Below are 15,484 nucleotides of genomic sequence, written 5' to 3' on the forward strand. Positions count from 1 at the left end.
ACTGCACGAGCACAGGCGTCACAGCTAACATCTGCAGACAAAGAAAGCTTTGATTGTGGAATGCCTGCGAACTGGCCATTACTGGAGTTCCCTTGGTGAACAACAACTTCAATGGAAAATGAATGGCACAGGAGGACTACAGAGCAGTTTTCGTCTTCAGAGATGTAAAAACTGGCGAAATTGTGGTACAACTGAGGATTTACTGGAATCATACTTTCATCTTTGGCCCACTGAAAGAATTGCAGCACCAGTCGGGGAAATAAACCACGCAAAACATGACCAGATTCAAATTTAAGAAAAAGAGAAGGTATTTGTGCCGATTTAATCAGTTCCGCGATGTCCTCCAGTGGATGAAACATCAACATCGATGGAACCAGGTACTGCTTACTACATGACTCATCAGAAGAAGGCAAAGGACAAAGCAAGCTGAACTGCTCCATGATTGCAATGAGACTCTCAGGGGTTTCTCTGTTGTCAAATAAAGGCGCCCAAACATGGTCTAATAGCTTTTCCTCCAGGATCCCCTCTTTCTCAAGCTTGCACCACAATTTTTTAAATTCCTTCTCTTTTCCGTGATAGGGCCTAATTGTTATTACTTCCTTGAACACATCAATCAACCACTGAGGGTCCAAGACCACCAATCTGTTTAGCTCTGGAGTGTCAGCAAAGTGAATCACAATTCTCTGGTCATGCAGAAAATTCAGCAGGGTATAGAATTGATCATCATCAACGATATTACATACTTCTGATGCAACTTGTTTTGCACGGTCAAGGGGAATGCACTTGTGGCCATCTTCTTTCATGACTTGAAGTGCCCTCTCATATCTTAACCACTTGATTGGAATGGCCTCTTTCATCTGTGGGAGTTCCTTAGCAACGTCAAGAACCTCCTTACGCAAGCGCACAACCTCTGAACACTCAAATTCATTGCCAGACTTGGTATTATCCACAACAAAGACTTCGTGATATAAGTGGGTTTCGTATGGTTTGGTCTGTAGAGAACCAAATACCTCATTGGCGAGTGTGGTAGAATCACCACCATCATAGGGTATGTCAGCATGAGTGCACACTAAGAATACTGGGGGAAGCCTGTCTGGCAACATTTCAGATTTGGGACCTTGTTGGCCAGCTATATCGTCAACGGCTAAGGAAGCAATAGACGACATCCAGAACTCAAGATAATCCAAATTGGTTTTGAAATCAAAGCTGTCCTCAAATTTTGTAAACATTCCTTGCTTCATAACTGATTTGGCTCTTTCATGTGGATTTCGGCTGAGGTCATTAACTAATAAATAGATCGCTCTTGGAGTAAGAAAGAGTGGATGCGTTGCATAGTATACCGATTGTCCACCAAAATCCCACAACACTGAATATAGGTCCTCTTTGTCTTCCACCTTATCAACTTCTCGCAGCAACATTTCAATCAAAATTGCTACATCGTCTGGCATGCCAGGTATGCTGTCAATACTGGGGTTTGGATCGCTGGATGTCTTAACATGGGACGTTTCACTAGATCGGGAGTCTTTAGAAACTTCAGACAAGTTATCATCATCAAGAATAGCACCATTAGCCACAACTGAAGTGGATGAAGCCGAAATTGAGTCATTTACGTCTCTTTTAGTGGAATCCTCGCTACTTTCATTAGGTACCACATCTGATGTGAAATCCTGAGTAAACTCTGGATCACTTTCCTTAGACATGATTTCTTTTTGCCTCAGATGTTGGACGGTCAATCGGGCTGCATGGTGTTCATAGGAAATAGGTGTCTCAGAATTTGTGTCTTGGTTCTTCTCCCCTGCTTTCCAAACTTCAGTTGAAACTTTGAAATGAGAAGGATCAACTTTGATCCCTACAGTGCTGTCTTCGTCAGGGTTGAACGGTTTTCCCATAAGTGAGTTCTTTAAGCTAGTCTTTCCTGAGCGGTCCTGTCCAATCAACATGATTGGCACCCTCTTGTCGAACGTCCTCCCCTCAGCAAGGGCCGTTCTGTAGGCTTCCAAAGCCAAAGGTCCTCGAGCAAGAATCTCTGGAGGCACTATTGTGGAAGAAAGTCATTATGTAAACGCACCTAATATACACAAACCATTATTGTACTGCTCGATTGGAAACTTGTACAAAAAGGAATTATTAAAGAAACACTAATATTTTAGGAAAGGACTTCTGCAGAGCAAAACGAAAACAGGCAAAACCTCAACATTTGTAAAAGAAAATAAGGTAAACGTGTTGGTTAGTTACTGTTGAGACAAGGAGGTACCAAGACTCTTCATCTAATCTAACTTAGCCAATGAACACCTTCGATCGGTAACTATGACTGGGCCACACGGACAAACTAGCCTTGGAAGATTAAACATCCTTTAGAATACTAACCCAAACACTTTCAAACGACTCTCACAGACAAACTACAAAGTTCTTGAAACAACCAATAGAAGTTAAAGTTTAGAGAACAAGAAACCTAAACAGGATCTTTGTGGGAGATTCAGACCAACGCCAGTAGACGAACCCACACATGACCATCGATAGGGTATTGTTGGGAGCTAAAGCACTCTTGATAAACTAAGATAAACAACTTGAAGTGATTAGACTCCAAGATGACCATACGAGATTCCTTCTTCAGCCCTGTCTCCCACTCGATGGTTTTTTTGAAATATCCCAGTCTGTGATAAACGTTGCTTAGATTGCCGAATGACGTTCCTTTCCCAGCCCAGTCTCCCACTTCTTTAGCAATCATTAGAATACGTTTATGGTACTCGATGGCTCTTCTGAAATCTCACAGCACGAGGTCGCAAATTTACGTGACATTACGGGATACGTAAAGTTCCGTAAAGTTGAACTGACTGCTTTACGGAGAGTTAATAAAGACATGTAAAGCTGCGTAAAGTTGTCAATGCTGTAAATTTCCGTAAAGATAATTTGAAGTGAACGTAAAACTTTACGCCAAGGCATGTAAATTGCCGTAAAGGAACCTAAAAGGTCATGCTATGATTTAAGTGCCTTTCGACAACTTGACTTGCCGCAAGTCGACTTCTCTAAAATCAGCGACGAAGTCGCGTCAAACGAGCGCGACGAAGTCGCGAGAAGTGACTAAAAAAACACTGCGGAAATGGACATTGATATGAAATGGACTCTTCGCGCTTTTAACAAGGGAAAACATGTTTTTGACAAACTAAACGACATATTCGAGTTACTGTTAGTTTAAAACTTAGCTTTCTGGTTAGAATTTTTTCAAAACCAGACCAGTTTTCATACGCCTCGGAAGACTGGGAATAATATCACCCGTACCGCCCTAGAGTGGAATCCTCAGAGGTCCAGAAAGAGAGGCCATCCAACGCAGTCCTGAGGGCGTAGTGTGCAAGACGAGCTCGCCAAGAAGAACATCACTTAGTAAGAGGCAAAGAGAACTACCAAACATAGAGTCAGGTGGAGATCCATGGTTGACGCCCAATGCTCCACAGCAGAAGCGAAGATGGCCTAGTAATAATATTAAGGGTTATAATTCTTGATTGGTAAGAGGAATCAAGCTCGTTTCGCAGACGTTTTGGTGTGTTCAGCCGAGAGAGTCTCGAGACCTTCAGACAAAGATCTTTTCCGTGAGGGATGAGTTTAACTCCGGAGCCCGCAGTGCAAGGAAACTCCTTTAGGTGTGCTCTTACTGTAACGGACCAGTAGCTTCCTCCCTATCATCATATCAACATTGCATTATCACGAAGACGAAAACACTTTTATTGGATTTTTCCCTCGGATTTACTTTTCAAACGAAATCGACTTTAAATGTGCATCGAAAAGACTTACATCAGCATCCTGCCCTACCTTCGACAAGTACTGATCAGCGGTTTTCCACATTAGATACTAGGTTCTTTCAGTTTTCGCGCCATTTTGGCGTCCTTTTTGAAAGGTGTGAAATGTCGAATCTTGCATCGATCTTTTGGTCCTTTTTCACTGTTTAAAAACTCTACTTTGGCGGGCAAAATTCAGTTCACCTCCCCTTCTTCTCTGTACACGATTTCAAGCATTTCTAGTGGCATAAAGTTGGTGAAAACATCGATGCATACGTGGGTACGACTCAACAACAACAGGTAAGCCCGTGTGCCCTTCCTGGGTTGTCTTGTACGTACGAGTAAGTTAAGCGTAAGTTTCCAGGGTAAATTTCAGCTGTAAAGTTTGCTTAAGATGTATGGAATTGCCTCTGGTTGTAAATGTTTCTTTAACAAGCAGAAGCTAAACACTGTGGAATAGACTTTTAGCTATGTATAGATATTGTTCTGTACGATTACCTCTGCCATGCATGAATATCATTTCATGTCTGCGAAGTTTTCTTTCGAAATATTTTTTCTCTGCGAGTAATTTTTCTACGATCAGTCCATGATTCTTTAATCCTGGTTCGAAAATGTTCTGTAACTTTTAACTGCGACTGAATATGACAACACACAGACAATTGTTTTTAGCGTTTGTGTCCAGAAACTGAGAAACAAGTTAAATTAACAAGAAACAAAGTTCGCATTGACTTGTACTGTAGTTTTCAAAATGTGATTTCCACGCTTGCACTTAAATGTGTAGAAAAAATTGGACAATTCATTTTATCTGAAAGTCCTTGGTATAGTTCGATAACCAGCTCTATAAGTTTTAATTTGATTAAACCGGACGCACTACATCCCTTGCGTGTGAGACACCTCTATAGGTACGTGTATATGGTAACCTTAAGAGGGTTCCAATTATTGAAACAAATACTGAAGTTCAATATTAAAAATAGCAATTCATTAATTCATCCTTGAAAGGAACGCCCTGAGTACATGCATTTCTACTGCACATTTTATCAGCTTAACTTTTTCTGTCAGTGTTAGAAAAAAACATAACCATTTTGTGTCTTTGAGGCAAAGCCTTGTCAGCAATCCATACACTTTGTTGGTCCTGTGCGTGCATACATTGTACCTGCTGCAGTGGTTTGCGTCAATCAAGTTGATCTTTTGTGTATGTCGGCAAAAAACTTTTCATCGACTGAGACAAGCTACTACATGTATCCATGCAAGGAAAATTCTGATCAGATTTTGAATCAGAATTTCAAGTCAGGATTTTGAGTCAAGATTTCAAGGCAGGACTGTTTTGAGGGTGTGAAAGGGGTAAATATCCAGGATGATAAGTGCAGTGTAACTTCAAGCAAGCCAGAAAGCTAACTAGTAAGTCAGAACCGTGATCGGCTTGAACTCCTAACTTGAGATCCTAGCCAAAATCCTGATAAATTTGAAAGCCAGACTCAAAATTCTAACTCAAGACTTTATTGTAATACTGACTTGAACAATAGGTATCCTCAGTCTGGCAATATTATTTTGAGTAGTCATTAGGTTTGCAATAGTGTTAAATTGATGTCTAAAAATTGATGCATCTCCTGACTATGTTAGAACCCTATGCATCAGACTTGATAGTTAACTTTTATACTAATGTAAACGGGTTTTTTTCTTAATCCTGGCCATGTTTGTTCATTTTTTAAAGGGTGATAATCTTTTAACAACAAAGTTGTGTTTTTGTCAGAAGCGTATCTACAGAGGCATCAATTGGTTATATTAATAGTTGCTTTAGTTAACTTGAAAAGTCTGAATTAAGAGTACAGGTACGTTTACATTTTGTACCTTTTTCCCAAGTTAGACGCAATGCGTTGCTGTTCCATTTAAACTCACACAATGATGATTGTACATTCTTAAACTGTACTTAGCGTCTGCAGTGCTGCGAAACTATCTTATTGGTTCTGTTTTATTACATTTTGAATTTGCAATAAATGATTGCTCGCCTGCAACTCGTCGCTTGCTTTTACTTTTTTCACTGGGGAAGATACGAGTTGAACGAGAAATGTTCCAGCATAAAAGCAATGATTAAAGCCAGAGATGATCACGGGCTAAAAAACGCTAAAGTTAAAGGCCGATTTCTTTATATTGACAAGGACGGGTGCGATCATGAGAATATTCCTGCTTTCTGGAAATAATTCAATATTTTGGACACAACTCATTTGTTTTTTCCTATGCAAATCTCTTGCAATTTTTTTGAAACAAATGAAATTAACTACCGAAAGAAATTAAGAAAAAACCTATCCCCTTTAGTTTGCAGAAAACCTTCAATTCTCTCCAGTTTCGGTAATTAAAACCTCTGAAATATGTTGGGACCTAAGTCTAACAAGGTGGTTTTTTATATGTTCGTAAGTTTTGTGTCCGTGTTGTTTTTTCTCTGCAGTTCGTCAGGTCAAAACACGTTATCTCGATTTGTTAGCTTTCTCTTCGGCTCCCGCATGGCTTGCTTTTCTTTGTTTTCTTGTATTTTGTTTGATTACAACGGATCTTAAAGTATGTTCACTTAATGTGCGAGGTTTAGGAGAACAATTAAAAAGGAGGGAAATTTTTAATTGGTTACGAACAAAAAATTACTCAATTTATCTACTTCAGGAAACTCATAGTGCAGAAAGCACCAATCCTGTAGGGTCCTCGGAATGGGGCCTCAAACCTCTGTTTAGCTCATATTCCGCCTCCAGCCGAGGAATTGCTATCCTCTTCAACAATAATTACACTTTCCAACTTCAAAGATCGTTTTTAGATAATACCTGCAGATCTATTATATGTGATATCAAAACTAATGAGAAACGTATCACCTTGGCTACAATATATGCGCCAAATGAAGACGACCCAGGTGTTTTTAAAGATTCCACAATCACTTAAGAGATTTTCAGTGCGATGACATCATTATAGGAGGTGACTTTAATTTAGTACTGGATACAGACATAGATAAAAAAGGTGGCCGCGCCAAAACGCACACTAAAGCAGTTAAGGTAATTAAGGACCACATGGCTGAATTAGATTTGGAAGATGAATGGCGGCTTTTAAACCCCGATGGCCGCAGATACACTTGATTAGATTTTTTTCTTGCAAGTCAGAGCCTTACTTGTAAAACATATCAGCAGGTTTTAAAACAGACCATTCTTTGATAACAATAACATTGGCACTTTATTCGAACCGAAGAGGTCCAGGTTTTTGGAAATTAAACACGTCTCTTTTATCAGCCTTGAAAGGGAAAAATGTCCGTTTAGTTATAAAAACTGCAGTAAAGTGGCTGCCAAGGTGTCATTCAGGCAGGTACAGTTTGTAAGTTAAGCCCGACAGTGCAATTCACTCTGCAGGAATTTTTTCTTCACTTCTTCTTTGCACTCTTTCTTTTTTCCAGTCACCCTCCCTTGCATAAATTATTGTCTGTTTTTTTCCCCACCCCCACCCCCCATCACTTTTCTAATGGTGAAGTATTATTTTTACCATTTATGCTAGAGTGATTTTGTCATCATGAATGTTGTAATTTTGCGGTAGGGAATAGATCTCATTTTATTCCTGTATGCTGTTCTTAACACCGTACGGCTGTCATACATTCAACTGTATGTCTTTACAGTCACTTTTGGGAAGTGCCCTAAGACTATGTAGAATTCCAGTAATCTTTTAAAAGGTAGTATTAATAGCATATACTATGAAAAGGAACTGAACTATTGCTGGATGTACAGCATAAAGCTAGGCAAATAATTCAAGACTGTGTACATGTAAAAATTCATGCCACTGCTAAGTCAATTGCAAACATTGTATAAAGGTGGCTGTGTTATAAACAATATTGTTTCAGAAAGGAAGGACAATAAGTACATGGTTTAAGGTGACTATATACCTTTAGGTGTCTCACGTCCAAGCAAAGTAATATTTAAACCCCTATATCAAATCAAAGCTTATAGAGCTGGTTATCAAACTACACAATTTTTTTTTAACATTAATTGTGCAATTATCCAGGCCCCCTAATGGGAGCATCCAAATCACCCTTTGAGAGCTTAAGGTCAACGCAAATTTTGTTGTTTTTTTTTTTTGCTAATTTAATTTGTTTAATTAAGTGCTTAAACAATATCTCAGCATTTTGTCATATTCAATTTCAAAGAAAAGTTACAGAACATTTTCGAAATAGGAACAAAAAATATGGAGGGATTTAACAAAAATCGCTCTTGGGGAAACATATTTCGAAATAAAATATTCAGGACATGTTTTTGTTGTTTATATGTCAAATTAGTCACCTCACTTGAACACAAGACACCTCAGAAGGCATATGGTAGCCTTAAAGTCAGTTAAAGACATCGTCTGCATTTAATAACAGAGTGATTCTAAACCATATCATAATAAGACTCTATAATTAAACACTTTCATTCATGACTGCATAACTTTCATGACCTAAACTAAAGGCAAGATCAAGATCAGATCTTGACTGACTGTTTTTTCAAAAAGAGGAAGCTTGGGATGGCATAACACCAGATATACATGCTTGCCAAGATAACTTGACCTCCAAATTTGTGTATATTGTTTCAACCAGCACATTAAATATAGACTAAGGACAACAAACGAAAAGCTCCTAGATGGAATGCAAACAGGTTTTTAGATCCACTACAAAAAGTGTTACTCTTTTCTTCAGGTTTAGACTGTGACTGAAGCGTCATCTTGTTCAAGATCATATTCCTGAAAAGGTTGCAGCGATAATATTTGCAAGAATTTTCCTAATAGGCCTGTTGCAATAGTGGATGACATTGCCTGGGCAAAGAAAGGAGATCTTTCAGTTTCATTTGTTTATTTGTGATTATACAAGTAATAAGAAAGATACCAAATTTACATAATCCAGACCAGCCCTTTTTTGCCCTGTGTCCAAGACAATTCAGGAGACTTGCATGAACTCTTCAGATCACAAAAAATACATCAAAAAATCACAAAAAATACATCACTCCTCATCAGTGCCCAACAGGACACCTTAAGCCATTTAAGTACTCAACAATTAATTACACAAGATGCAATTGTGTATGGCACTGATAAACATGATGCACGTGCTCAACTTTCATGAATGCATACACATTGCTGATGAAAACTTTGAATTAGCACAAAACCAAATGACTTTTAAGTAATTAAATTAGAAAAAAGGAGACAGAGAGATCTAGAGCTGGTATACATGTACACATACTTGAGGCCAGATTGGGTAAGACTGAATGTTTTTTTTTTACCCTGAAAGTCCCAATATTAATATTGTTTCAAACCAATTAAAACCTAGAAAATCACTAAACAGTTTAATTATTTCAGTATGTATTGCTTGTACGGCTTATTACCCAAGGGAAAACAGCACATCCCTCTACATGAAAGAGTTGCTACAGGATTAAGTACCCAAGAAAATAACTTTTAGCTCCTGAACTTTCTGGCTTGCAAAAAAAGTGGTATCCAATAGCTCAAGGCCTACTAGCAAAAAAAGTAGTGTCCGATAGCGCAAGGCCTACTAGCTAGTTCCTTGAGAAATGTTTTAAGGAAATTCAAATTACAGAAGTTCAAGTGCTGTGAGAGGTGACATGTTGGGGGGCTAACGAGAATGACTTTTTTGCAAGTACATCACAGTTATGGCTTACCCAGATGGTAGGCCAAAAAATTGGCTGTCGATTTCTTTGCACCCTGTTTATACTTACTTTGGGAGATGGTGCAAACCATTCCAGCAGGAGAAAAGTTCATATAAAAGTGAAGAGCACTAATGTATCTTTAAGTTAGATACAATTCAACTCTCCAACTTTACACAAGGGTATACTACTAACTTTTGATATTTTGGGGGGAGATATGGTGGAGATTTAGGGACCAAGTATATTTTAACTGCTGTATACTCATGCCCCACAAAAAATTGCAGAATCCTTTCATGAGGGATCCCTATATTAACTAATAAAGGATATAATGGTTCATTAAAATGTCGTCTTTCTGATCAAGGAGGTAGCAGAGGATACAAATGTCAGCAAAAAGCACAGAAGACAGTTCTGTTACATGATCAAAATCTCCATTACATTGAAAATGCATGCTCTTTTGTCAATGATCAAATCTATTGGTGGATACAGAAAATTCAGAAAGTGGGAGATTAATCCTTTTTAGCAAGAACACAACCTCTCCCATTTCATATGAATATCCTAAATATAATGGGTGACGCTTTAGAATGTCTGAAATATTAACTACCCCGAAAATTGAAAAAGAAACAGATTAAAATAGAAAGTAGCAAATGTTGTCGCTTGAAGTAGAAAGCCCCATGCATTTAGAGCTTGCTTGGCAAGAGGAGAGGAGCGATACTGGAGTAAGCAAAATCTTATACATTATAATTTCTGGTTACGTTGTGACTCATGCACGTCAAAACTACATGAAACAAAAATGCCACAAACAGCTTACTTGTTAGGAGTTCAAGCAGAGTTACCGACTAATTCATTCTTAAAACACAGGAAACAATATTTTGCAAAGAAATACTCAATTAAGGCTCCCCAATAACTACATAGGTACCATGCGCTTCAATTGTACAATCTCATAGCAAAGATTGGCCTTTTAATGGGATTAAGCATTATTGTATTGGTACAAATACGAATGGTCAAAAATGAAGTAGAGTCTAGAAAGTAAATTTAACAGAGCCTACAATTGATTACAGACTGATTGGGGTTTTTTATTCAATCAGCACATTCGTGTACTTAATATAAGCTTTTGCTGACAAGGATTGGACAAATCTGGAATGATATTCCAACCCACAACTCTGGTTACCTTTGTACTATCTAGTGAAACCACAACCTGCATGTCTCTTGTAAGATTTGTGTCAAGTAGAACCAATAAATTGTAGCATTTTAGCATTCTGCAAACAGAATAGAAGTAGAAATAAATTAACTAATTAATTTATCAATTATTCAAAATTATTATCATTTAAAAATATGTAGCAGTCAAAGCTCTCATAAGCAACCACCTTGGAAATTCGAAAAAGTGGTCGAAACTAGAGCTGGTTGCTTACAGGAATGAGCTTTTGTAAGCGAGCACATGGTAAAGCAATAGGGGGTGATTGCTTACAAGAACTTCAGAAACTTACTAATAATTCATAACGAAAATTAAAAGAAATTAATGTTTAATGGGTGTCTTTATATCTAATATAGAGACGGCTAAACTTAAGTTTCAGTTTTTTGACCAAAGTAAACCCAAGTCTAAATACAAATACAATACTGCACTCTACAAGATCTTTATCAATGAACCATTAGTGCAGTGTGCAGTTTCATTAAAGCATTGATTTACATGTAACAGACTCTGAGTGGTCACTTAAAAGAGCTTAAAAACAAAGCAAAAGTCCAGTTGGGTAATCCCAAAAGTGGTCACAGTCGCTTATGGGAGTGGTTGCTTACGAGATCTTTTCATTACAAAGTTAAAGTCACAGTTCAAATGGGGCTTCACAAAGGTGCAGACCTGGAGACCTAGGTAAAATGTGGACTGAAGGTAAAATGCAGACTGCAGACTACTGACTTCATAAGTATATATATATATTGTGTTATTGCCATTATTAGACATTGAACTCACTATCTCTTTCCAGATTGGCCAAAAGCCTACAGTGAATTTGCAAAATCAGCGTCAGTGACATCATCTAGCTGCAGAATATACCATAATCATGTCAAGGACACTCAAGCTCATGAGTAATCGTGTCATATATGACCGCAATGCATGATTTCTAAGGGTAATAATGTCAAGTTAATTGTGACTGCTTTGTGTTGCTTGCCATCAGTGAAGAACCAAAGACATGACCTCCATTTTCTTTTTTTTTTTTTTTTTTTTGTTCAATGTATAATAAAACAATTATTAGATTCGGTTTCTGTGATATCCAGAATAATCAAGGTCTCTGTAAGGGTTATTAGCCTCAGCCTTCAGCTTTGAGTGATAATCCCTACCTCGACCTTGATTATTCTGGATATCACAAAAACCTCATCCAGTAATTGTTTATTATCAGGCACTGACCATAAACAGGGAGGCGTGGTGGCCTCATGGTTAGTGCGCTTGTCTCCAGATCAAGCGGTCCGGGTTCGAGCCCTGGCCTGACATTGTGTTGTGTTCTTGGGCAAGACACTTTACTCTCACAGTGCCTCTCTCCACCCAAGTGTATAAATGGGTACCGGCAAACTTAATGCTGGGGGTAACCCTGCGATGGACAAGCATCCCATCCAGGGGGAAGTAGAAATACTCCTAGTCGCTTCATGCTACAGAAACTGGGATAAGCTCCGGCCTGATGGGCCACTTGGCTCGTATGCAGACTTTACCTTTACCTTTACCTTTACCTTTACCTTTACTGACCATAAAAATGATTATTCAGGCTAATGTAGTGAAAGTCTGCATTCCGGTTAGCCTGAATAACGCTCTGGAATGTCACTCCCTGGATGTAACCCAGGTTAGGCTAATTAGCCTGAACAACACTTGGCCCAGGTTAGCCTGTTTACAGTTAGCTCTCAATGGTGGAAATGGTAACATGATTTGAAGTGAAAAAGGCTTTAGTCTGCTGTCTCCATTTTAATAAAATCTATTTTTAAAAAAAGGTTAGAAGTTTTCTTGGAGTAGCTTGAAAACTTTTTGTTTTCTTGGTTTATGTAGAGTTTTTTTTAAATATAATTGTACTTATGTATATAAAGTTTGACATTTTATTCACGGGGATTTCCCTAGTATGGCGCCTCAGTGCTTTTGGTCACTTCCATCTCCTGTTTCTATAATTTTAATCACTATTTTTGTAAGTACAGTGTATGGAGTAAATGAAATAAATCCAAATATCTAAATCTAACACTGGTCTGCAGCCTAGATATTTCTGCATTTTACACCCACCCCTATGGGGGGTACTCCCTTATATGGGCTATATAGGTATGTGCGGCCCCAAAGGGTATGGTTTTTCAGCTGTCGTAAATGGGATATTGAATTTTGGCCATTTCGGTCATAAATGGGGTTAATTATGCTTTTAAGAAGAAGCTACAATTTCATCATTATTGATGAGACCATCAACGAAAGCCCGTCACAAATTGTGTTTACTGCAATTTAACATTGGTCTGAACTAGGGAACTAATTATAAGGCAGGCCTAAAACAGGGTATTGATTTAAGAATCAGGTCACAAACAGGGTTTCGAATTTTTGGTCAGGTCATAAATAGGGCAGGGAAAAGCGCAGATTCTGGGCATAAACAGGGTAACAGTTTTAAGAAGCGGGCCGTACACCCCCACCCAATTTTTTTGGGAGTACCCCCGGGATTTTAACTCCCTGTCCACAGTCTGTATAGTCTGCAGTCTGCAGTTTGCATGCATTTTACACTGACTGAGTCAAAACCCAGTGTAAAATAAGCTTACTTTAATACACTGTAAAACTGTAGTCAACCCTGGAAGATAGAAGCCTTACCACTGTCAACAATGAAAAATGAGAAACAGAGATATCAGATGGCTCACCTCTTAAATCTTTTCAAGCTGCCTTCTTGGTTGTGTTTTCATTAGGACAATGTCAGCTAGATGAAAGCGGAAAAGTCCGGAAATGCAGTGAAAACAATTCATCTTGAGTTTAGCAAGTTAAAAATGCACTCTGTTTTCACCAGAAAAAACAAGCAACTATCTCGCCTATATGTCCGGAAATTCACGCCAAGTTATAGTACCTCAGGAGATGGTATAACTTGTCCTGGTAAATGCCACAGCCAATCACATTGTGTGTAGCTACAGACACCTGCCAAAGAATCTGGCGGTAGTATTTACTAGACACTCAAATTATGGTTCAGTTTGCAAAACAGAACTTTTAAAACAGCAGACAAGTTCAACAGTCCTTCTCATTTATTTTGGTTTACCATTCCTACGGTCCCGTTAGATTCTCCAATTCCTTGGCCAGGACGCTACGTATGACAGGGCGTCATCGTGCAGAACAAGTTCCTGCATTACAACACTTCATGGCATCTTCCTCATTTCTGGGGACATTATCCGCATCCTCTAAAAAAATGCCTTCTTGATATCCTTCGCATAAATATAGCTAGAATCGATGCAAGAGAAGTCATTAAAAGCGCTTCCTCTCTCAGCCATTTTTGAAGTAGCACACTTTTGTAATATGAACCTTCTGAGTCAGCGGGTTAAATTCTGGGTTAAATTTCCAATGGAAACAGAGAGTGTTTGGCAGCTAAAAGCGATTGATTTACATCAACCATTGCTTGAAAAAATCAATCCACGACAAAAAAGGCTTGGGGGCGGACTCACTGCTTATTCCCCCGAAATTTGTCCATGAATTAAGGCTCAATTTTCTTTTTCACTATCACACCATCATAAAGCTCTGCTGATTAGCAACCCTATAGAAAAAGTTTATTGAGTTTGCATGCGTGGGGCCACAAACACAAGAAATGTGTCCAATACATGAAAACCGTGCCTGTTTTCTCATACATTGATTTATTTAGTGCATACAATTCAGCCCAATAACCCTTTTAATATAATGGTTAGCTTTCCTCACTTGCATTACAATGTAATCTAACGTGGATGCCAGGGTTCTCATTAAGTGCCGGCCACCGGCTCCAGAACTGGCTACTTCAATTTCTGAAGCGCCTACTTTTCCTGAAATAATCAGTGTTTAAGTTGTAAACAGTAATGAAAATAATAAAAATGTCTACCATCAAAAGGGACAACCTCCTTCTAAGCCATTTTTGCATTGCACAATAAAATTGCTGGTTAAGGTCTGTTTCGATCCCTAGCTGGTTCGTGTTTACCTCACCAACAAACCGCCATATTGCTTTGCATACATGCGCCTGCAATCACAAACCAAACCCAGCATGCATCTTAATTACGTACAGACTCGGAGTTAATTCATTTGTTATTTGTACTGCAAACGTTGAAAACGGCCGACTCATACCCAACAAAAAGACTGATGCAGCAAACAACAATGACCGGATTTCTAAAAAAGAAAAAGCCACAGAAGTGCTTGAAGAATCAGTAGTTGAGTCGAACGGTCAGTGGTAGAGTCATCGATCGATACCAGTGTGGATTGTATCATGCCAAGCACATCTACAGCATCAATTCCAGTGGAAATGCTACCCACTGAAAGCAAAAGCACAAGTCCTGCTCTGTCCTTTAAAATTCTTAGCATTTTGACCTTTTCCAAAAATTAGTAGTACTATTTTTGAGGAAATATATCCAAGAGAACGCGTGAAATAGTATTTCAGAGCCTCTCCATTTCAAAATTTTCTGGGGGAGCATGCCCCCAGACCTCCTTGGGGCTCGTGCCTTTGGCACTCAAAATTGGTATCAGCTGTCTACGCCCTAAATTAATGAGAACCCTGGGATGTAGTGCAATAGACCAATTTCGATACATAGACCTCAGCATGAGGCTCTGGGGAATAAACCCCACAAACTCTGTAGTTATGCCCCAGAGCCTCTTACTGAGGTCTGTTACTTTAGGCTGAATTTTCATATATCCAAATTGGTCTATTTCAGGCCGAAACTACAAAATCGTCCAAAATCTGCCCACATGTTGGATTATGTTATTCATTAACAACATCCAAGTAAATAACTGTAGAGCTCCGCTTTTAGGCTTGGTTAAATCTCTATTAATATTAGATCTAGTTCATGGTGCTCAATGGCTTTTTTGAAATCTTCCAGACGGTTATAACCACATGTTCGCTCTGATTGGATAGC

General features: G+C 38.7%; 1 protein-coding gene across 1 annotated transcript in view; it reads right to left on the reverse strand.

The window, feature by feature from the left end:
- The window catches only part of LOC110044201 (uncharacterized), a 7,842-nt gene extending 5,828 nt beyond the window's left edge, over positions 1 to 2,014 (reverse strand). Inside the window, exon 1 of the mRNA XM_089293294.1 lies at positions 1 to 2,014. This exon is cut by the window's left edge and continues 292 nt beyond it. Coding sequence (XP_089149420.1) covers positions 1 to 1,940 — 1,940 coding nt within the window. The 5' untranslated portion in view covers positions 1,941 to 2,014.
- Between the last annotated feature and the right edge of the window lie 13,470 nt (positions 2,015 to 15,484).

The sequence above is a fragment of the Orbicella faveolata genome, unplaced genomic scaffold (genome assembly GCF_042242905.1).
Source record: "Orbicella faveolata isolate gen_17 unplaced genomic scaffold, um_ofav_v1 contig_25, whole genome shotgun sequence".
In the NCBI taxonomy this organism is placed as follows: Eukaryota; Metazoa; Cnidaria; class Anthozoa; order Scleractinia; family Merulinidae; genus Orbicella; species Orbicella faveolata.